This window comes from Helianthus annuus, chromosome 10, assembly GCF_002127325.2.
Source record: "Helianthus annuus cultivar XRQ/B chromosome 10, HanXRQr2.0-SUNRISE, whole genome shotgun sequence".
NCBI lineage: Eukaryota > Viridiplantae > Streptophyta > Magnoliopsida > Asterales > Asteraceae > Helianthus > Helianthus annuus.
The window spans coordinates 11,605,264-11,629,404 of NC_035442.2; the positions used below are offsets into that span (position 1 = coordinate 11,605,264).

Sequence of the window (24,141 nt, forward strand, 5' to 3'; positions counted from 1 at the left end):
TGGCACAAAGTAATTGGCCACTCGTCATGACCCGGGTGTACCTTTTGTCAGCCTTGGCACCAACCGTTAGTGGAGACCTTGTGGTAGCACCTAACAACGGCTAATAGGCACCACGTGTTGTCCTTTTGTAATTGTTGTCCCCTCATAATTCCTTTATTATGGAAGAAGCATTAGTCAGGTCTGTCATAGCCTGATTGGTTGCATGGGGCTGCCCGGTGTACTACCTGTCTCTTCCATGGGCAGTTGTTATGTGTATGCGCGAGTGCCCTCATACGGAAACACTCTCATGTTTACCGAGTTTTTTAGCTACTTCTTTGGTCCCATGTGTACATGGTTGTACGCAACCTTCTGGACCATACCCCTCCATAAATTAATACTTGTACTGTAGTATAATAATTCTCTTCTATTATCTTTTTTGATATGTTTATATGTTTTATACATAAATTGCTTTATCTCAACAGTTTAGTTAAATTCTTTTGTTATTATGATTTTTAATTAATAATCTGTGTGATTAAAGAAAGACATGGAAATATTTAAGCATTTGTGAGGATGAATGAACCCCAGAAACATTGCCAAACAACTATGTTTGTGTGAAATAAATCAAACCAAAAAAAAAAAAAAAAAAAAAAAAAAAAAAAAAACTATACTTGTGAGATAAAAAGAGTTGTTTTTAAACACCATTAATATCACTGTATTTCATCTTCATGACCACTTGTTACCATCCTTAACAACAAAATGTCCTTTCATAAAGGAACATGTGAAGTAAACTATAAAGATTATGACATCGACTTAAACTAAAAAAAAAAAAAAAAAAAAAAAAAACCCTCACAGTTTCGATGCTGGTTTGATCAGTTGAGATTTGTGTCTTCATTACGATACTTGCCCAAATAAACTTGTCTTTAAAAAGTACCCGAAACGACTTATTGTGATTCATTCTACTTCCTCTTTTCAAAATCTTATACTTTTGGTGGCAAACGATTCGAAAACGACCCGTTAGCTGGCGGCTCTGATGTCTCTGTGTCGGTTTCTGGTCCTTCCTCTGTAAATGAATTATATCATATAAATATCAAATTTTAAATCCAAATTTTCTTTTGAATTTGTAAAGGAAAAACTATTATCTATGTGTTAAAGGAAAGATAGAAAGATACCGAATAGAGACTTGATAGTTGGTCTCTTTGGTTTGTTACTTTTCTTTTTGAGTTCAGCTGCAACAATGAATATAAAATTGAATATACCTTTAAAACTTACAAATAAGTTCTTTAGTGTATTTTTAATGCATATGACATCATAAACAACCTGACTTGATTTTTTTCTTATTATTGCTAACATAGTTTTTATAGAGACTGGTTAGCGTACAAAACCACCTTATCGTGCGATGCATACATCTTATCTAATCTAGGCTTTCAATTGAACACGGTGGCACAATAGTAATTAACCTTGCATAATTACGCACGTTATTTGCATAATTACGCATGGGTTGGGTTAAACCCTTATTATGCACGGGTTAGGCTAACCCTAATTACGCACATTATATTGGCGGTCGCGTACCGTCGAGCCTTTTGTATTTAAACTTTTCATAGTTTTTAGAGTTAAATGACATTTTAGTCCCTGTGGTTTGGGCCATTTTGCCAGTTTAGTCCAAAGGTTTCATTTTTAACCTGTGGGTCCAAAAAGGTTTCACAGTTGCCATTTTAGTCCACTTGGTTAACTTCATCCATTTTTTCTGTTAACGAGAAGGCCAATTTGGTCATTTTGTATGTAATTCTGTTAACTAAAAGGGCAATTCAGCCATATAAAATGACCGAATTGGCCTTCTCGTTAACCGAAAAAATGGATGAAGTTAACCCAGTGGACTAAAATGGCAACTATGAAACCTTTTTGGACCCACAGGTTAAAAATGAAACCTTTGGACTAAAGTGGCAAAATGACCCAAACCACAGGGACTAAAATGGCATTTAACTCTAGTTTTTATAATCATATTCAACGAGAAAAGAAGTGTTTGTGGGCCAGGCCAGGCCAAGGCTGCCCTATAACATAGCTGCTTATGTGTCTGTTCATGAGAAGGTAAAAGAGAGAGACCCATTCCCGGGACTTGATAGTCATTAACAATCTCAAAGTTCTTGTATGTGTAACCAACAAAGTTGATATCTTTGGATGAAAGCATCTGCAAATGATTTAAACAAACCATTATTGGTTGAGGAAAGCAATAAGAACATAAGAGTAAAATGTCATTTTCGTCCCTGAGGTTCGGCCAATTTTGTGGCTTTCGTCCAAAGGTTTGTTTTTCCGCATCTGGATCCAAAAGGTTTGAAATCTTGCCATTTTCATCCGGCTCGTTAACTCCATCCATTTTTCTCCGTTAAGTCAGGGGTATTTTCGTCTTTTTTGTTAACTCAAAGGGCAATTTAGTCTTTTTCAGGGGTATTCGGTCTTTTTACATAAAGTGAAAAGGACCAAATTGCCCTTTGAGTTAACAAAAATGACGGAAATACCCCTGACTTAACGGAGACAAATGGATGGAGTTAACGAGCCGGATGAAAATGGCAAGATTTCAAACCTTTTGGATCCAGATGCGGAAAAACAAACCTTTGGACGAGAGTCACAAAACCGACCAAACCTCAGGGACCGAAAATGGCATTTTATTCAAAACATAATGTAAACCTAACCATTTACATATACGTGTGTATGCGTGCGCGTGTGTGGTACTATATTATTAGAAACAAACCCATGAGATTATAAACGTTACCCTTCTCCATGGTCCAGATCTTGATGAGCTATGACTTTGGTGTTCCGACTGAAACATGAACACAACAAAAAATAAAAATATAAATTAATATATAAGAGAAGGGTCATTTACATATAATAATTAATAGAGGTTTTACATACCTCTTCGAACTTTTCAAAGTTTTGAGTATCCAATTCATCGTTAACTTCAGGAATGAATGCGGCTTCCATCTGATAAATCCTATCCCAATCGATGCCTCTAAACCAAATATGAGCCTGATATAATGAACACATTAAAGTGAGTCAATGTAATTAAAAACTGATACTCGAAACAGTTCCAAGAAGCTAGAATAGGACACACCATACAACACCTTTATTTCATCTGCGCCTTTCGATCCTAGCCGTTGGTTGACATTACAAAGCAGTTTGCTAATTAGATCTTTTGCCTCTAACGAAAGCCTTGCTTCTTCGGGGAACTTTAAATGCATCTTCCAGTTTACTATCTGCAGGTTCAAGAACATTAGTACCAGTCATACGTATGAAACAAAAAATCAGTGTCGAATAACGAAAGTACGAAATAAGCTACCTTCCTACAAGTTGACATTGGATCATCAGAGTAGAAAGGTGGATAGCCCACAAGCATTTCAAACATAATAGCACCAAGAGACCACCTAAAGAACAAAAGAAGCATCACATAATCGTCGTAAAGCACGTAATCAAGATTCAAAATAAGCATGCTAGTATGCTACATACCAATCACATTCCAGTGCATAACCCTTTTTCAGCAGAACCTCTGGAGCTATATAATCAGGAGTTCCGACAGTAGAATAAGCCTGCAATGTCACAAGAGGTCAAGAATTGCATCAGGTTAAGGTACTTTATGATTTCTTCAGAAATTGAGTAGATAAAAGTAGGCCTGTAAACGAACCAAACGATCATGAACTGTTCGTGAACTTGTTCAGTGGGAAGTTCGTTTATGTTCGTTTATTTAATAAACGATCGAACATGAACACAGGGGTATGTTCATTTAATTAAACGAACGAACATGAACACACGTTTTGTTCGTTCATTTATGTTCGTGAACATCCATTTATGTCCGTTCATTTGTGTTCGTTTGTTTACATTTGTTTATGTTCGTTCGTTTAAGTTTGTTAGTTTATGTTCTTTCAATTTAAGTACATAAGTAGTTATATTTATATATAAATATTAACATAAAACGACTTTTCTAACTACTTATAAAGATAAAATTAATTGGTAGTTGGGCTTTCTAGTAATAACAACGGGTTTTCCAATGGAGTTTATCATGATTAATCACTAATTTATATAAAAAATTATTTTACGTCGGTTTATGTGTAGTAAATTGTTTGTTAAATTAGGTTTGTTTAAGTTTGTTTGTTTGTTTATGTTCGTTTACGTTCATGAACTGTTCGTTTAGGTTTTAAAACGAACGAACACGAACACGAACATGCCTATTTGCTTACGAACATGAACAAAAAAATGTGTTCAATTATATGTTCATGTTCGTGTTCGTGTTCGGTTAAAGTTAAATGAACAAACACGAACATGCCTCTGTTCGTGTTCTTTCAGTTCATTTACAGGCCTAGATAAAAGTAAGATTGTTACGAGTGTCCTCCTATTTTTCTGCCAGTGTTGCAGTTGTTCTTGTTGTGTTCGTCTTTCGCCTGTTGAGCTTCCACTAGCATTATCCCCAGTTGAAAAATCAGTTTCTTCAAGAGTACTGCAATCTAACGGTTTACACAGTCCAAAATCTGATAATCTCAAATGACCGAATTTATCAAGTAACAAATTATCTGGCTTGATGTCTCTGTCACAAAAAAAAACATATAAGAAGTTAAATATACTCTAATTTAGTTTGCAAAACATAATTAAGGCATACCTATGTACATAATTATGTTTGTGGATGGATTCAATGGCTAAAACTGTTTCGGCAACGTAAAATCTAGCTTCATCTTCGTTTAACGTATCTTTTCGCATAAGCAACGTCATCATGTCACCCCCAGGTAGATATTCCATGATGAGATATAGAAATTCGTCATCTTGGAAAGAACAATACAGTTTAACAATGCAATTACTGTCCACCTCAGCAAGCAGATTCCTTTCGGCTCTCACATGTTCAACCTAATAAATGGAGTTCGTAAACTAAATACTAGCATATAAGATTAACAAAACAAAAACATGTAAATCACGAAATTACATACCTGGCCTCTGCGAAGCATTTCTGATTTCTTAAGCTTTTTCATGGCATATACATTGCCTGTTGTTTTTTCCCTGCAGATTCTCACCTAAACCACACAAAGACCATAAAAATATAAAGCCTATAAGAGAAAATATAAAACAAGAAAAATAATTAAATGAGTAAATTGTCATATTAGTCTCTGAGGTTTGACCAAAATTGCCACTTTAGTCCAAATAGTTTTTTTCTTGCCATTTTAGTCCAAATAGTTTTGTTTTCTGCCATTTTAGTCCCTGACTTTTGTCATTTTTTGCCATTTTCATCCAACCCACTAACTCCATTCAAAAAATTTAGTTAACTTAGGTGAATTTTGGTCAAACCACATTTTTCTTCCTTTTTTTTTGCAGATGCGATGGTATGGGGATAGTGTTGTGCCGGTTTACAGTGAAGACGATGGTGGTGGTTGTTGGTTTTACGATGATGGCGGTGGTGTTGGCTGATGTTGGTGGTGGCGGAAAAGTGGCCGGTGGTGGTGGAAATGGTGGGTGGTGATGGTGGTGGGGTGGGTGGGTGGTGACGGTGCAGGCAGGTGATGGCGATGATAGAAGGTTGTGCTGGGGTGGGTGGTGGGAGGTGGACCAGGTGGTGGTGGTGATCGATGAAAATGACAAAAAATGACAAAAGTCAGGGACTAAAATGGCAGAAAACAAAACTATTTGGACTAAAATGGCAGGAAAAAAACTATTTGGACTAAAGTGGCAATTTTGGTCAAACCTCAGGGACTAAAATGGCAATTTACTCTAAATGAGTAAAAAATACTAATCGTAACGATTTAAGATTTGAATTGCATACCTCACCAAAAGCACCCTTTCCTATCATGGTGAGTAGCTCAAAATCATCAACTCCCATTTTGTGCCTTTGAAGGCGCATATATTCGGTTTCTTTTTTCTCTAGAAATTTAATTAAGTTGTTTTGATCTTCCTCTGACACGTCAGCATCAGCCAATTTCTTCTCGAGTAAAATACGCCTGCTCAACAAAATTCAAGTGTTACTTTTCTTCTAACTTTAGGTGTTTACTGGCGTAATGACACTAACTTTCACCGTATTTTGTTATGTTAATCTAAGATTTCTTTCTTACTACCTTTCTCTCCTCTCTTGCAAATTCTTCATCTGCTCCTTGTAATGGTTCTCAATATACTTTTTAGCAGCAGCAACCTTTTGCTTTGTCATATTCGACGCCTCTTCTTCCGAAATCAAGTCATCTTCAGTGCCTTCCATTGAATCCCTCCTGGTATTCGGCCTCAATCGATCTCTCGGTTGGAACTTGTGTAGCCAACTCCTAGCAGAATCCATCAATTTCCCTCACCCCAACGAATTCATCACCAACCACAAACCAATACCTCAGAAACACATAATAAATCACTGACAAATTTTCCACTCCACAACAGATTTCTGCAATCACATTTCATCCAAAATCAATGAAAACAAATCTTCCAGATCACACGATTCAACACAATTATCAAACATTTTGTTTCAAATACAATTAGCCAGCTGCACATAGTTCCTAATAAAAATGCAAAACAACAGACATTACACAAACTTAACACTCCTTTTCGAGATCCGATAGCTTTACATCAACGCTAACAAACCTCCATACGCCTCATAAACACACAAATCACTAAGAATTTTCCACTACACAACAGATTTCTGCAATCACATTCATCCAAAATCAATGAAAACAATCTTCCATATCACACGATTCAACACAATTATCAAACATTTTGTTTCAAATAGAATTAGCCAATTGCACATAGTTCCTAATACAAATGCAAAACAACAAACATTACACAAACTTCACACGCCTTTTCGAGATCCAATAGCTTTACACTAATGCTAACAAACTTCAAGTCATAGACCGAATTCGCACAACAGATTTCTACAATAACATTCATCCGAAAATCGATGAAAACAACCTACCAGATCACGATTCAACACAATTATCAAACACTTTGTTTCAAATAACCTTATGAACCAGCTAATTCCACATACTTCCAAAAACAAACAATATTACACAATTACACAAACTCAACACGCCTTTTCGAGATCCAATAGCTTTAAATCAACGCTAACAAATCTCCAGATTCGCAAACTTCGAAACATACACCAAATTTTAACAAAATAAAGCTCGATACGCAATAAAAAGCTATCAATTCAAAGCACTTTATAAAAAAATGTGCCGCAAACATAAATTCAACTTACTGTAACGAAATAAACCTGATCTGAATCACGAAAACTGAATGAATCTGATTGTATTGATGCAGAATCGGTCGTCAGTTAGAAAAAATAAAAGTATTGATGAATTGTTCCTGTGTTGGAGATATTAAAATGCAAAATTATTATGTTGATAGATGCAGAAAGTTTTGTGTGTGTGGATTAATGGATATAGATATACATACAGAGAAAGAATTGTTCCGCCATTTTCGTTCAAGCTTTCTCTCTCTTAAAGGTGTTGCATCTTTGGTGATGCCCACACGCCCCTTTTTGGTTTTTATATATACCTTCTTCGGTCAAGTTTTCTGTTACCTCTTTTTGTTTTTTTGTTTGTGATTTTTTTAAAATTTTAATATTTTCTCTCTCAACTCCTTTTATTTCTATGTGAATAGAAAATTGTGGAGTGAAGGCATTATGATTGATGAAGATTTGGTTTGATATCATAATTGAATAATAACTAGTGTTATGATCGGTCCATATTGCGGGCACTGCGTCAAATATCTCTCCATCAATTAAAATGAAACACTATCATAGTTTTGTTGGAAAAAAAAAACTAAAACGATGATAATACTGTAATTTTGAGTTGGGAGCAAAATTGTAATTTGTTAGGACCAATGAGCGAGGGCTAGCGAATAAAAATTATATCCAGTGAACCGATTAAAACAAAACAATATCATAGGTTTGCTAAAAAATAAAACGATGGCAAGACTGTAATTTTGAACTGGGGGAAATCGTAATTTGACTGAGGGTAAAATCGTAATTTGTAGGGCTGGCAAATCGTGTCTTAGTAGGTTTAACAGGTATCTGCTAACGCGAACAACAAAAATTTTAAACATGAATACGACTCGTTTAACTACTTTATATCCAATGTCTATAAGACAGGTGTATATTTTATGCACCTAGAAGAAGAAATAATGGATCCTAACTTTTAAATTTTGATTATTTTTAAAAACGTAAAAAATCACATGGTGTACTTTTCTGTTATGGTGTCTTAGCAGGTTACCTACAGGTTACCTATTGCCAGCCCTAGTAATTTGTTAAAAGCTACAACGATGAACTGTGGGCAAAATCACAATTTTGACTGGGGTAAAATCATAATTTGTCAATAGCTACAACGATGTTAAGACTGTAATTTTCAATTAGGACAAAATCATAAATCTGAGCTGGGAGCAAAATCGTAATTATGAACTTGGGGTAAAATCGTAATTTGTAAGGGCAAATACAGTTGCCTGACACTATTCTCTGACATGCTTTTTAAATATACAGGTAATGATTTGATTTTTTTTTTAAATTTGTATATAAATAGATGTAGAAACAAGTTAGTTAGTTTAGTTGTCATGTGTCTTAAGTGTTTTAGGGGCTGTTTGGCAACTTTTGAATGGTTAAGTGCTGAACTAGTAAGAAGAGTTCTAAACCATTAAGTGTTGAACCAGTAAGAGGTCTGAACCATTAAGAGCCAATATAATGTTTAACCGTTCAGAGACAAATGTCTGATCAATTCAGATTAGAGGTCTTAATCATTTAGACTCAGTATAATAGTTAACCATTCAGAGGCAAATGTCTAAACCATTCAGACATCTGCTCGCGAAAAAAACAGTTTGAACCATTAAGTGCTGAATCAGTAAGATGTCTGAACCATTAAGAGTCTCATTAAGAGGTAAACAAACAGCCCCTTAGTCGTTTTAGCAGAGATCTCGTGTTTGAATCTATTTTCTATCTGTATGATCTCTTTAAGCTCATTTGAAGGTTATATGTCCATCTAAAGTTATGTTTTATATGGAATCGTTGCTTAGTGGGTATTAATGGGGTCCTATGAGTTTTTTGACGACATGTCTCGATAACGTTATTCATAAGAAAATGTGCATTATTTTAAGTTATGAGCTTTTGATTTTTATTCGTAAGATTTGTCGTCTAGAAGTAATTCAGTTTTTTTTTTTAACATCAATGTAATCCTACCCTTAATCTATATCATTGACTCATTACATATCAAACAACTTAAACCCTCGATCTCATTGGAAGTGACATCGTTACACACACCATTGATATCGCTACGTTTTTACACACCATGTAAGTAATTAAGTAACATTTAGATAAAAAAAATGTGTTTTTTTCTTAGCAAGTCATATTTTTTCCTTATATATAATTACTTTCCTTTATTTTTTGTTTTTCCTTAGACTAGAGGGTATGGTGAGGCTCATCCTTATGAGGATGGGCCGCCACGTAGGCGCCACATCACCGGCTCATGGGGGATGAGCCTCCTTCACTTTTGAGGGGGTGGAGGATGGGGCCCCACATAATTTATAAAAACAATTAAAATTTTAATTTATTTGATTATTTAAGAGAGAGAGAGACAGAGAGGAGAGAGAAAGAGAGGGAGAGGACAGAGAAGGAAGAGAGAGAGAAAGCCGGGCCGTCGACTTCGGCTGTGGGTTGCTGGATTCGCCGGAACGGATGGGAGGGGGCGGTGTGGAAGACCGGCGCCAGTCCTAGTCGGGCCTCAGCCGGCCCCCATACCTTTTAGTCTTAGCAAGTCATATTTTTTCTTTATATATATTACTTTACTTTATTTTTGGGAATGGCATATAATTACTTTACTTAAAGGTTAAAAAGCTAAGCTACTTATGTAAAAAAATAAAAAAAAAAACTAAAAACAACATAAAAAGAATACTGTCTGATTTGAAATTATTATATATTTTTTAAATAAATCACAATAATTTGCATGCTATGTGACTATGTCTGATCAAATTTGACCATGAGCGACGTGCCTCCACATGGACGTGCATGTTCTTCTGCTTTTGTGTCACATGCCATTGTTTTTCCAAACAAAATTCTTGACACTCGTTCAATGGACAATGAATGCACCATATTCTATTTTTAAATTATTAACTTATTTAATTATTTAACCAATTCTTATTCAATTTAAATCAATCAATCGTTCAGTTAATTAGCTAAATAATAATTGTTTATCAAACAACTTATTTAAATGAATTTATTTTATTGTCGGGTTATCCGGCAAAGAGTACTAGCAGTGGGATGCCATTGCCAACAATTGCCCACACCAACTTTTCTATAATAAATTTTGATGATTTGAAATTGATTTGAAATTTAGAAATTTCAGACAAATAATAAATGAGATAGTTATAATGCTATGGGACCATCATAAAAACTTGGCCACCAAATTTGGGCATTGGGCTTTATAGTTTATACACTTGTTATAGAAGATATCAACCAATTGTGTTTGCTTCTAAGGCTTGAAAAAATCAAGTGATGGGTGAAAGTAGGTGACTAAATTGACAACCAAATCCATGATTGGATGATTGTTGAGACATTTTTTTTCATGAATAAGGTCCACAAATGGCACTAAAATAGTCAATTATTCCACACAATGTACTTAGAACAATATTCAAGCTCAATCTTTTGTTCAAATATGTTTGTGTGTCCAATGACAGGTTGTATGTATATTTGCACTCCACATAACGTATTGTAGCTCAATCAGTTACTCTTTACATGTTATCGAAAATGCCAAGGAGATATCTTGTGGACACAAAAATACCATGTAGAAAATAGTATTAGATAGAATGTCATTTAAAATTCCTTGCCTAGTAGTATCAGATTGGATAGATAGCGGTGCACAAAAAAACCAGGTATGGATCCCTACTTGATCAAAAAAACCGGAACCGGTTTTTTATACCTAGTTATACCATACTTGACCCTTCGTATAGACTATAGAGTAGCATTAAACAGTTCCATACCATATAATATATAACCGGTTTCATACTAGGTGATACCCGACTGGTTATTGCAATACCCAGGTTTTTTGCCCTCTTGACCACAGAACTATTTCATAACTAGAACCGGTTTGAAAATAAAAATCCCGGTTTGTGCACCTCCATGACTATATGGTGCGTGAGTTATTTACCTATATATTAAAAAACCAAATGAATGAACAGTAATCAGTAATAAATAAGTATAAATGTTAAAAAGAGAAATTAATTAATGAAGAAAAATAGAAATGAATGAATAGTATCGGGTACCGGTATCAAATTTATCAAATTGAGTGTATTTTCGGTATCCGTTCGGCACCGGTATTCATCGGGGTTTACCCTCAAATACCGGTGCCGTACCAGTACCGATTGTATCAAGCCGTACTGTACCGGGTATATTCGGTACCAGTACCCACTTTTGGGGATTTCGGTAACGGTATTTTCGGTACCGGTTGGTACCGAGCTCATCAAATCCTGTAGCAACGTAACAATGCAAGTAATTGCACAGTTTGGATTACTTTTCATACACACAGTAAGTAAACTGTATTTCGTTTGAATGAGATTTTATATAAACAACAACTTATTTTGCTTTATTTTTTGTCTTTTTACGTAATGAATGAATTGTAGCATGTAAAATTAATTTGGATATTTAGATTATTGATGAGCAAATCGTATCAAATTCTGTAATCAAACCGGTATCATATCGGTACCAAATTTATTATATCAAATCATTTTCGGTACCAATTTGGTACCCACCTTTTGGCGTTTTCATAATCGTTACTTTCGGTTCGACGCCGGTCTAGCACCATACCTATATTTATTTATTTTTACCTTCAAATACCATACCGTATTGTAGCGAGCATTTTCGGTGCCGGTACCTAATTTGGATGATTTTCCGGATCGGTACTTCTGGTGCCGTTACCGGTACCGAGCTCATCCATATCTTAACGTGTGAGCACCGTAATAACTAAACTGAAAATAACCGAATTTCCAACGTGTAGGACGTGTGGGTCCTATTATTATATATTAGGTTATTTAAAATCGATTTTTTAACGGATTGACTATCCTTTTCACGGCATTTTTATTTATGTTTTGATATTCGGTATCTGCTTGCCGTTACTGACACGCGTTTTGCAGTCATTGGGTTCCCGCCGCAACGCGCGGACGAAAATTTAACTAGTAAAATTAAAATTTGATGTATACGTATATTATGAGACAGGTCCAATGGACTCAGGCCCATTAATAGTAGACCGATAGTGGCATAGACCCCCATTCTAAAGGGATATTTTCCTCAACTTCAGCCCATTCGTAGAAGGCCTTACTCAACTTCAGCCAAGTAGTGTTATATTTTATAAAACACTAGACCAACCAAGATTGGGCCCTTTAGATTTTAATGTAGGCCCATCTAGAGATGGGCATAATAACCGGTTCCAAACCTGACCCGATAGATCTGATCTGGAACCGGTTCCAGTTCCTATCCGCTTTATTGAAGAACCGGTTCAGGGTTAAAAAACCCGTAGGTTCTTAACCGGTTCCACTTTTTATAAAAAAAATTGGTCCATACCCGGTTCCTACTCGGAACCGGTTCCTCCGTAACCAATTCCTACCCGGTGCATTACATGATATTCAACCAAACTTTTCATACAACAACACTAAGTTTTTCATACAACAGCACTAAGTTTTTATTAAAACGGGTTACATTACATGATAACACTAAACATTTATTTAACATAAAACACACTAAATCCTACAAATCCCACATTACATGACACACTAAACATTCGAAGAACCGGTTCCGGATGCTTCACCGGCTTCATTTTTCTTCGCCTTTGTAACCGGACAATGACGATCGGTGTGTTTTTTTAACGTGGAGTTGGCCGTAGCCTTCATGAACTTGTTGCAAGCTTTGCATCGTGCCATCTTGTGTCTTTCGCTCATTAAACACAAATCAAAGTGCTTCCAAACTTGGGGGTTTCTCTTGGTTTCCAAAACCATAACAACCTCATCGTTGCATGCCATAACGAGCTTTGAAGATATAGATTAGAAGGTTTAAGTTAAGTATTTTTGGAGTAGGTGTAAGCTATGTTTGAAGGTGTAAGTTATATATATAGTTGAAACCGGTTTTCATGGCAATTAATCGATTTCTAACGGCATTATAGCCATTGGATTCAATTCCAACAGGTGTTGCAGCTTTTTCGGAGAATTACCCGAAGGAACCGGTTCTTCCGAGGAACCGGTTACAACTCTACCCTGAATCGGTTCCTATCGGTTCCAGTATTCATGGTCTAAAACCGGGTAGGAACTTGAACCGGTTCCGACAGGAAGCGGTTCCATTCATACTCCTTTAAGAGGGTATATAAAAAAAACCCGATATGCCAAAGCCTAGGCCCATCTAGCAAGCCAATTTCATTCCTCCATGTCTTGATCACAGGTTCAGCAAAAATCGAAATCATGTTTTGAACTCGCACATTCAAAACAGTCATTGGTTTTCTTATATTCTTTTTAGCTCGAGCATTTTTTTACACGAGTTTAAAAAAATGTCAAATAATAACTACTGGATGGAACCTCTAATAAATTAATGAACTAGTGGATGGAAGGCGCGAAGCGTAACGAGTCTTCCGTGTCAGACCGACCCAAAGCGGTACCCATCTTCAAATACGACGTCGTCGCGCGTGGCTTCTTCTCCTTCCCTAATAACCCAACCCAAATCGAGTTAGGGTTAGGTTTTTACGAAATCAGAAAACACAAATCACTTCACAATTTACTCTCCATTAATCACTATAATTCGATTAATCCTCTAAACGATCTATATCTCCTCTTTAATTCCTCAATTTCTTCATTCGATTTCATCACCAGCAGATAGAACACGCTTCATCTTCTATATCACAACAATCGTTCAGGTTACACTCACAAAATCCAATTAATCCTGTATTCCTTCTATAATTTTCTTATTTTTTCTTATAATTGTTCTATAGAGACTGTCGATCATTAGAAAACTCGTTGTTAGACTGACAGAATGCCTGTTTGAATTTTGATTACTTGTGTAGTTAGTGTTTGAACAATTTAGGTCTGAAATTGACTGTTGAATGTTATGTTGTAGAAAACAAATTTTGAATTAGATGAAGAACCCATGACACTTAGAGGATGTTAGTTGTATAGTTGTTAAAAGCCATCGCCTCTTGCGCCTAGGCCCATTTTTCAGGCGAGGCGAGGCAGTTGCGCTTTAAGTCGAGGAAATTGCGCTTTAACTCTCCAGATGATGGTTCATGCGCACATTCCGGCAAGATTCCTAGATTCCGGAGAGTTTCCGGCTAAATTCCGACAAGATTCTAGCCAAATTTCTACTTTTAATCAAGGAAAACTACTTTTCTACACTAATAAACTAATATTTTGGTACTAATTAGATGATATTAAGTCATAATAGACTTTGTTTATTTTATTTGAAGAATAGTATTCTTTTTCTAATACATAATATATATATTTTTTTTTTATTTTTTCATTATGCGCTTTATTTTTCTCAGGCCCTCGCTTTTTTTTTGTGCTTTGTGCCCTTGGTTTTAAATTGCGTGATGCGCTCCGATGCGTTTAGTCCAAAAATCTGATGCGCAATGCGTGATGCGAGCGCATCACGTATGTGATGCGTTCTTTATAAAAAAAATAGTTAAAAATTATTTATACATAAAAACTTATAAAAACATACTTAAAGTAAAACAACTGACGTAATTAGAAGGTAAGAGTTGTGTTTTTTGGTTCAAATCAAGCATACTAAGATGTTAATTATGGAAAAAACCGAACACAGTTCATAAAATCTGGAAAAAAGCATAAAAAACAATGTTGCGCGCATCAGAGCGCATTATGCGATGAGCGCATTATGCGAAATGCGCGCAATATTCTCGCATCACGTAAACGCATCGCATCAGCTGTTGCGATGCGCTCTCATTAGCGCATCGGGCGCATCACGCATTATGCGCGCATTTTAAAACCAAGTTTGTGCCTAGGCCCCAGGCGAGGCCTATGCGCCTTGAGTGCGCCTAGTGCCTTTAATAACTATGGTTAGTTGTTAATTTAGTGAGAGAATGATCATATGTGTGTTGGATTGGTGTAGGCGATGAGAAGCTGGATAATGTTAATATATTATACACAAGCTTTGTTGATTACTTGTGTAGCTACTATCTGATCAATTTAGCACTCATAGTTGTATGTTTGTGGCCTAGCCGCCTAGGTATTGTTGTAGAAAGAAAATTTTGATTTAGATGAAGAATACATGAGATTTAGAGGATATTAGTGGTTAATTTAGTGAGATAATGAGTGAAAATGTGTTGAATTGCTGCGAGAAATTGTTAACATTGTGAAATTACTAGACATAGTTTTTGAGTTTTGAGTATCATGCAAGTTATAGCATTTTGTAAGGAATGAGAAGATGGATAATGCTATACGCAAGCTTAGTTATAGTTTTCACTTGCATGCGCCTCAGTTTTAAAATATTGCCTGATTCAAAGTTATATGATTTTGGTGTTACATTAGTTTGTTTTGCTAGTTAGTGATAGGGAGTAACGAATTTGTGGTTGTGGCAGTGGCAGTGGCGGTGGTTCATTGGGATCTTGGTGCTTGTGAATTAGCTGATTCAGAATGAAAGAAGAGGAAGAAGATAGAGCTCTGTTAAGTAGTCTTGGAGTTACATCAGCAAACCCGGACGAACTTGAACATGATATATTAGAACAGGTGTTAATTTCATCTGTTTTATTCATGCATTTTTTACTTATAAGTTGGCGTAACCAAAGAACTATGATTTGAAGCTTTACACATTAACTTGCTGCCAATGTTTAACTGGTTTCTGTAACAATAGTTTTCATCTATTGATAGGCAAGAAACCATGCTGAACAGGGCAGCCAAGTGGGAGTTACCAATGAACCATCATCTGCCAGCCAAACAGATGTTCTCAATAGATTAAGAGCTGTAAACGTTGAAATAGATGCTGTTGCATCCACAATCGAAGATGTGAAAAACATTTCAAGAACCGAAGAACGAGGAAACGATAACGATGATGAGAGTGAACCGTTAGATGGAAAAGAAAGCATTCTGCAGGCTTCTAATGATCTAACCCTTCAACATGCTCTAGCAACCGACCGATTGGAAAGCCTAAAGAGGACAAAGGCTCAACTCGAGAAACAAGTTGCAAGTCTCGGAAATGGATCTAAAGTTGGTAAACAGGAAAGCATCTTGAAATATCTTGTTAAAGAAGAACCAACTCACAAGCGGAAGCAGAAAGAAGTTCCAAAAACAGGTAAGAAATCGAAGCGACATAAAACAGTAGCCTTTAGTGACGATGGTGATTTCGATGCTGTTTTAAACGCAGCCTCTGCTGGATTCGTTGAAACAGTGAGTCCTCCACATTGGTATTATATTTACTTTACTAAACACGAAAAGTAGTTTATTTCGACTTTTTGTTCAGGAAAGAGATGAGTTGGTTAGGAAAGGAATTCTAACTCCGTTTCATAACCTAAAAGGATATGAACGTCGAATTACGGAACCAGGCCCATCTAATGCAACTGAAGAAGTCAATAAAGTCAATGATTTTTCGTCTGCCAGCATATCAAGAACTGCTAAGTTAATATCAGAGGCTGCAAAGGCTCGTCCTACAACAAAGCTATTAGATCCAGATTCCTTACCAAGACTTGAAGCGCCAACACGTCCTTTTCAAAGACTTAGAACCCCTTATAAAAATCCGCAGTCTCAGAAAAACAATGGAGAAAAGTCTAAAGATTCAAATAGGAAAAAAGGGCGGCCTTTGCCTGAGAAGAGATGGATGAAACGAGCATCTCGTGAGCAGAATCTTTCTGAAGAAACGGGTATGTCGTTATGGGTCAGTTGAAAATAGAGGTCCCAATATCGATCCATTTACTTATAAATGGGTTGATTCGGGCTACGATTTATCTCTACGGGTCAAACCTGCAAAACTTAAAAAAAAGTAGCGTTTGTTTTCTGCAAAAAATGTCCTAAATCAGTTAATTAAAAAGTTTTAGAGTAAAATGCCATTTTCGTCCCTGAGGTTTGGCCAGTTTTGAGACTTTTGTCCAAAGGTTTGTTTCTCCGCATCTGGATCCAAAAGGTTTGAAATCTTATCATTTTCATCCGGCTCGTTAACTCCATCCATTTTTCTTCGTTAAGACATGGGTATTTCTGTCTTTTTTGTTAATTTAAAGGGCAATTCAGTCTTTTTCACTTTATGTACAAGCATTTAGCATAATGTATATACAGTGAAAAAGACCGAATATGTACATAAAGTGAAAAAGACCAAATTGCCCTTTAAGTTAACAAAAAGACAGAAATACCCATGACTCAACGAAGAAAAATGGATGGAGTTAATGAGCTGGATGAAAATGGCAAGATTTCAAACCTTTTGGATCTAGATGTGAAAAAACAAACCTTTGGACGAAAGTCGCAAAACTGGCCAAACCTCAAGGACGAAAATGGTATTTTACTCAACAGTTTATTATTGAAAAAACATAACTTTTATCTTGAATGCAGATGACACAAGAGGCTCTAGTATCGAAGATGATAATCAAGAAATCGATGAAGAAGCAGAAGAAGGTGATGAAGCTAGTTTTGTGAAACTAGAAGGTGGATTAAACATTCCAGATTCTATTTTCAGTCAACTATTTGACTATCAAAAGGTTGGTGTACAGTGGTTATGGGAGCTTCATTGTCAAAGAGCCGGTGGAATAATAGGAGACGAAATGGGCCTCGGAAAAACCATTCAAGTTTTATCATTTCTCGGCGCTCTACATTTCAGTAAAATGTATAAACCGAGTATAATCATATGTCCCGTCACACTTTTACGGCAATGGAAACGAGAAGCAAAAAAATGGTATCCAAACTTTCATGTGGAAATACTGCATGATTCCGCTCAAGATTCCTCGTATAAGAAGAAACAAGCAAAATCAGATGAGAGTGATTACGAAACCACCGAGAGTGAAGAAGAAGAAGAAGAAAAAAAAATATATTCAAAAAGCAAGAAATGGGATTCGTTAATAAACCGTGTTTTGAGAAACGAAGCTGGTTTGTTGATTACCACGTATGAGCAGTTACGGATTCTTGGAGAAAAACTGCTTGATATTGAATGGGGATATGCGGTATTAGATGAAGGACATAGAATAAGAAACCCTAATGCGGAAGTTACGTTGGTTTGCAAACAGTTGCAAACCGTTCATCGTATTATAATGACGGGTGCACCTATTCAGAACAAGTTAAGTGAACTTTGGTCGTTGTTTGATTTTGTATTTCCTGGAAAATTGGGTGTTCTGCCCATATTTGAAGCCGAATTTGCGGTTCCGATTTCTGTTGGTGGTTACGCTAATGCGTCACCTTTGCAAGTATCCACTGCTTACAGGTAAGCATGCTTTTTTTACAAGTAATAAATGAGGTGGCACTTTCAAGTTTCAACCTATTTTTGGCTGTTTAACACCTAAAATTCTTTATTAACTCATTTTTATTCCAAAAGTTGAGATTATTTTTAGAGTTAAATGTCATTTTCGTCCCTGAGGTTTGGTCAGTTTTGCGACTTTCGTCCAAAGGTTTGTTTTTCCGCATCTGGATCCAAAAGATTTGAAATCTTGCCATTTTCATCCGGCTCGTTAACTCCATCCATTTTTCCTCGTTAAGTCATGGGTATTTCTGTCTTTTTTGTTAACTTAAAGGGCAATCAGGGGTATTTGGTCTTTTTTATTAACTCTCTGATTGCCCTTTAAGTTAACAAAAAAGATGGAAATATCCATGACTTAATGGAGAAAAATGGATGGGGTTAACGAGCTGGATGAAAATGGCAAGATTTCAAACATTTTGGATCCAGATGCGGAAAAACAAATCGTTGGACGAAGTCGCATAATTGGTCAAACATCAAGGACAAAAATGGCATTTTACTCTTATATATAAAAAGAATAAACATAAAGTGGTCAACCAAATAAAAGACAACCGTTTTGACCCGTTACCCTACCTGCTTGACCCACCCATGTAGCCACCTCTAGTCCTTATATCTATTGTTATAGGTTTATACTTCTGATTCAATAATTTATACAGATGTGCAGTTGTTCTACGTGACTTAATATTGCCGTATCTTCTTAGAAGAATGAAAGCAGATGTAAACGCACAACTTCCATCAAAAACCGAACACGTATTGTTTTGCAGTCTTACATCAGATCAACGATCTCTGTACCAATCATTCCTTGCCAGCTCAGAAGTCGAACAAATTTTCAACGGAGAAAGAAACTCACTTTACGGAATCGACGTAATGCGTAAAATTTGCAATCATCCCGATTTACTTGAAAGAGAACACGCAGCCCAAAATCCAGATTACGGAAACGAAGAACGAAGCGGGAAAATGAAAGTTGTTAAACAGGTACTCAAGGTTTGGAAAGAACAGGGTCATAGGGTTCTTCTTTTTGCACAGACGCAACAGATGCTTGATATTCTTGAGAACTTTTTGATCGGTGAGTGTTATACGTATAGACGGATGGATGGGTTGACACCGGTGAAACAGAGGATGGCTTTGATGGACGAATTTAATAATTCTGATGAGATTTTTATATTTATTTTGACGACTAAAGTTGGTGGGCTCGGGACGAATTTGACCGGTGCCAATAGAGTCATCATCTTTGACCCTGATTGGAATCCGTCCACTGACATGCAGGTTTGACGCTTTGACTCTTGTTTTCTTCTATATTTACCTCGACAACCACTTGTTGGTTTGGATTAAATCCTAAACCATCTGAGCTTGAATGATTTCTTATTATACACTGCATTGTTAATCGCAGGCGAGAGAGCGTGCATGGCGTATTGGTCAAACAAAAGACGTAACAGTTTATAGACTAATAACCCGTGGAACAATAGAGGAAAAAGTGTATCATCGACAAATATACAAACATTTTTTAACCAACAAAATCTTAAAAAATCCACAACAGAAAAGATTCTTCAAGGCCCGAGACATGAAAGATCTCTTCAGATTAAGTGATGATAGAGATAACGGCAGTACCGAAACATCTAATCTTTTCAGTCAGTTATCTGAAGATGTGAATATTGTTGCTTCTAATGCAAGTACTCAAACGTTAAATGGAGCAGCAATTGTCAACAACGAGAATCCTGCAACAGACACTAGTAAGTCATCCCGGAAGAAAGAAAAAGAAAAAATCGATGATTGCAACGAAGGGGCCGGCGAGGAAACAAATATTTTGAAAAGTCTTTTTGATGCTCAGGGGATTCATGTAAGTATTTGCCTTTTAATCAGTTATTGGATGATTTAAAGATAACAGTTCGTTTTTTTACCGTTATTTAGAGTAAAAGTACACGGAGGATGGTCCCTGTGGTTTACCAAAATTTTGGATTTGTTCCCTAACTTTCCAAAAGTACACGGATGGTCCCTGTGGTTTGCACTTTATAACGCATTTAGTCCCTAACTTTTGCGAAAAAATACATGGATGGTCCCTGTGGTTTGCACTTTGTAACGCATTTAGTCCCTAACTGGACATGCTAAAACCCTTAGATTTGTTGGTTGGGGACTAAATGCGTTACAAAGTGCAAACCACACGGACCATCCGTGTACTTTTGGAAAGCTAGGGACCAAATCCTACATTTTGGTAAACCATAGGGACCATCTGTGTACTTTACTCCTGTTATTTTTTTGGGTCTGATTATTTTGAAAAAAAGGTTATATTTTATTTTTGATAATTTTCAGAGTGCGGTGAACCATGATTTAATTATGAATGCTAATGATGAGGAAAAGGTGAGGCTTGACGAACAAGCTTCTCAAATTGCACACCGAGCAGCCGAAGCGTTACGTCAGTCAAGAATGATTAGAAGCCGAGAAAGTATTTCAGTCCCGACATGGACCGGTAAATCTGGAACCGCAGGCGCACCTGGACCGTCTGTAACCAGGAAATTTGGGTCAACCGTGAACACCAAATTGATTACCAGAACCCGAACCGATGAAGGGTCGTCGTCCAACAACAAACGGTTTGTTGCCGGTGCGTCGGGTGGTAAAGCACTATCGTCATCTGAATTACTTGCTAAGATTAGAGGAACCCACGAGCAAGCGGTTGGTGATGCACTTGACCAGCAATTGTGTGCGGGTGCGAGTTCGAGTTCCAATGGTCGGACCCGGTCAACTCGTAACTTGGGCGGGGTGCAACCCGAGGTTTTGATCCGTCAAATTTGTACTTTTTTACAGCAACGAGATGGAATCAGTGATTCTGCTAGTATAGTGAAGCATTTTAAAGAGAGGATTCCAACCGAAGATTTGCCTCTATTTAAGTCTCTTTTGAAAGAGATTGCTACTTTAGAGAAAAACCCGAATGGGTCATCCTGGATATTAAAACCTGAGTATCGTTAACACTGATTAACGATTCCCAACGTTTAATTTTTGGAGGTAACTACTACCATGATTAACGATTTTTACCACGGATTAGGAAAAACTTTGTGAGATTTGTGTTTCTTCTGAATAGGTTAGTGTACATTATATTTTGAAACTTGTTCACGTTACAATCGTTTTATCGATAAAAAATATGAAACCCTGGTAAATATTATAAACAGTAAAACAATGTTAATAAAATATATAAAAAATACAATTTGCTTAGAAATCATAAATGTATTACTTGTAAATAACCTGAAACAAGTGAACTTCGTTTTGTTAAAACGTGTTCTGATAAAAATGAGTTTAGGCAAAAAATGGTTGTTTTTTTTGAGGATATCAATTTGGTTTTGGTCAAAACAGGTACCGGCCAAAATGGGTTTGCCGTTTGCCTTGTATGGGTCGCTTTAGAGAAAAAAGTGAGTGCACCTGCAAGATCGCTTTTACGGTGACTGGTTGCGACAATGGTGGTGTCGGTGACGATGGATATGATAGGCGGCTAGTAGCGATAATGGTGGTATCGGTGACGATGGATATGATTGTGGTGGCGATGGTTATAGAGATGATGAATATGGCCGGGGTGACGATGGTGGAAAATGGGTTACGGGGGACAATGGTATGTGGAGGTGGGGGTTGTGGAGGCGATGTGGTGACAATTAAAGGGGCAATGGCGGTGGGATGGCCGTGGAAGAGGTGGCGGCGGCAAGATGCGATGGTGGTCGTGACAAAATTTCTTTTACCAGATCAACTCACTTAGAAAGAAAAAAAAGCCCAAGTTGAAAGAGTCATAGGCGAAACTCACTTAGAAAGAAAAAAAAGCCCAAGTTGAAAGAGTCATAGGCGAACGAATAAGGTAATTGTCGAACGAATATATTAGCTATTCTTTCCATTAGGAGTCGATACTCTTGACAACAATGATTTAGTTTTGATTTTAGGTTATGGAAACTCTTACTGGCATGCTATTGTCTTTTATAAATGATTATCCGTTGTGGTGGGTTTGGGTTTTGGCGGTGGGTCTTGGTCGCCGGAAGAGAAGAGGAAATGAGACGAGAGGGAAAGAGGAGGTAATTGTGGGGACTCAAAGAAAGAAGAAGAAAATTACAGGGTAAGGTTGTTAATCTTACTAAGAAATTGTACAAAGACTCTTTTGTCCTCATAGAATTGTGAAATTATCGTTTATCCCCCCAATTTGTTATCTTTTAACTAGAAAAGTCAACTGAGTTAGTGTTGCTTTTTAGACAAGGGGAACACAAGCTTCCAAAATCTCACAGGGGGACTTAAGAGGACACCGCCTGATTAGGTCAGGGACGCAAATTTCAGTTTACTCAATAATTTATATCAATTTTTGTTCTCTTTTTCTGGATTATAGTGCGTATCATTCCTTTATTTTTGGAGTGTTAACTAGAAGTCTAAAACTCAAGTGATTGATAAATGTGAATGTGAATATGAACTAGAAATCTAAAACTCAAGTGATCGACAAATGTGAATATATGCATCAAACTTGAATAAGTAAACGCATAGCATATTCTGTTTGATGCATCATTGTAAACATCAGCATCGAAAGCCATTAAAATATTGAATCAAACATGTAAGTTGTACAGGTCATCATGCATATGCACATCAACAAATGTGTTACATGTTAACCTTGTGTTTTACCCGATTCCTTTTCCGTTTTACACACTTATCCTTTATAAATGTTTCAAACAGTCAAGTCTATTAAGTGTTCTACGCGCTGACCTTTAATAAATTCTCAAAACTTGTGGCCGTCGTTGAATAGTTTCGACACAAATACGCATCAAAACCTATTAAAACAACGCCTCAGACTTGCAAACTGCGACTCTCATAATGTTCTCAATACACCCGTTACAAACATGTGAATTGCAAATCATTTGCCACCCATTTGACCCATACGTTTTAATGCGAACACACAATTATCAATGATTTGACGCAGCCTTGTACTAATCAAACGTGCATGAAACGCTACTAAAATCAGGGGCGGATATATATAGGGAGAAGGGGTAGCCTCCGCTACCGCTTGGTCGGAAAATTTTTGACGTTTTTAGTGTAAATTTTTGAAAAATTTGACGTTTTTTCGATTTCGTTACCGCCTATTTATAAAACGTTCCCGCTTGGTCAAAATCCTAGATCCGCCACTGACTAAAATTCCACCTTCTACTGTAACTTTTGTAAACCGAAGTAAATTTAAAATATCGAGGTTAAAATGTTCGATGGAACTTGTTTATAGATTTGATGCACTTGTTTATAATGGTTCAAAAACCTACATTACGACACATGAAAATACACATTATGATGCAGCGTTGTTATGTTGGTTGATTCACATATCTACAAAAGATCAAGAGTAAAATGCACGGATAGTCCCTGTGGTTTGGTAAAATAACACCTATAGTCCCCAACTTTTGGAAATTACACCGGTGGGCCCTGTGGTTTGATAGTTTGTTACTCGGATAGTCCCTGGAGCGGATGTCCGTTAGTTTTCACCGTTAACACCATGTAAAATGACCAAAATGCCCTCGGCATTAAATTAAAACACATTAAAAGACTATTGTTAAATAACAAAACAAATAAATCAATTGACCAAACCAGCCAGCAACCACCAACAGCTACCATTGGAACCACCACAGTCACCACAGCCACCATCTGAACCACCACCATCATCATCTTTCTCCGCCGTCAACGCACCTATCGATGCCACCACCTTCATCAATAACCATCATCAAAACCCAACCAATAAAACCCTAAATCGGTTCTAAATCTACAAATTCAACTCA

General features: G+C 36.7%; 2 protein-coding genes across 7 annotated transcripts; one reads left to right on the forward strand and one right to left on the reverse strand.

Moving 5' to 3' along the window:
* Positions 1-664: 664 nt before the first annotated feature.
* On the reverse strand, positions 665-7,508 carry LOC110883992 (serine/threonine-protein kinase tricorner). 2 transcript variants are annotated; one of them, XM_022131664.2, is made up of 15 exons: positions 7,375-7,508; positions 7,193-7,284; positions 6,060-6,370; positions 5,771-5,945; positions 4,944-5,027; positions 4,622-4,863; positions 4,348-4,549; positions 3,478-3,557; positions 3,311-3,395; positions 3,096-3,227; positions 2,887-3,000; positions 2,747-2,794; positions 2,080-2,164; positions 1,149-1,205; positions 665-1,039 (listed from the first exon to the last, which is right to left on the reverse strand). In XM_022131664.2, the coding sequence occupies exons 3-15, from the start codon at positions 6,269-6,271 to the stop codon at positions 957-959; spliced, it is 1,599 nt and encodes a 532-aa protein (XP_021987356.1). In that variant the 5' UTR covers positions 6,272-6,370; positions 7,193-7,284; positions 7,375-7,508; the 3' UTR covers positions 665-956. The 2 variants fall into 2 exon arrangements, with proteins under 2 accessions (XP_021987356.1, XP_021987355.1); XM_022131663.2 differs by having other exon boundaries at positions 7,178-7,284.
* Positions 7,509-13,530: 6,022 nt separating this feature from the next.
* LOC110883991 (protein CHROMATIN REMODELING 8) lies at positions 13,531-22,705 on the forward strand. Of its 5 annotated transcripts, XR_004870537.1 has the most exons (11): positions 13,531-13,853; positions 15,528-15,675; positions 15,817-16,332; positions 16,406-16,802; positions 17,482-18,343; positions 19,030-19,639; positions 19,764-20,210; positions 20,681-21,370; positions 21,716-22,205; positions 22,288-22,457; positions 22,591-22,705. XR_004870537.1 is itself a non-coding variant. In XM_022131660.2 (9 exons), the coding sequence occupies exons 2-8, from the start codon at positions 15,583-15,585 to the stop codon at positions 21,332-21,334; spliced, it is 3,579 nt and encodes a 1,192-aa protein (XP_021987352.1). In that variant the 5' UTR covers positions 13,531-13,853; positions 15,528-15,582; the 3' UTR covers positions 21,335-21,370; positions 21,716-22,705. The 5 variants fall into 5 exon arrangements, 3 of the variants coding, with proteins under 3 accessions (XP_021987352.1, XP_021987351.1, XP_021987353.1); XR_002560834.2 differs by having other exon boundaries at positions 22,288-22,705; XM_022131660.2 differs by having other exon boundaries at positions 21,716-22,705.
* Positions 22,706-24,141: the final 1,436 nt, after the last annotated feature.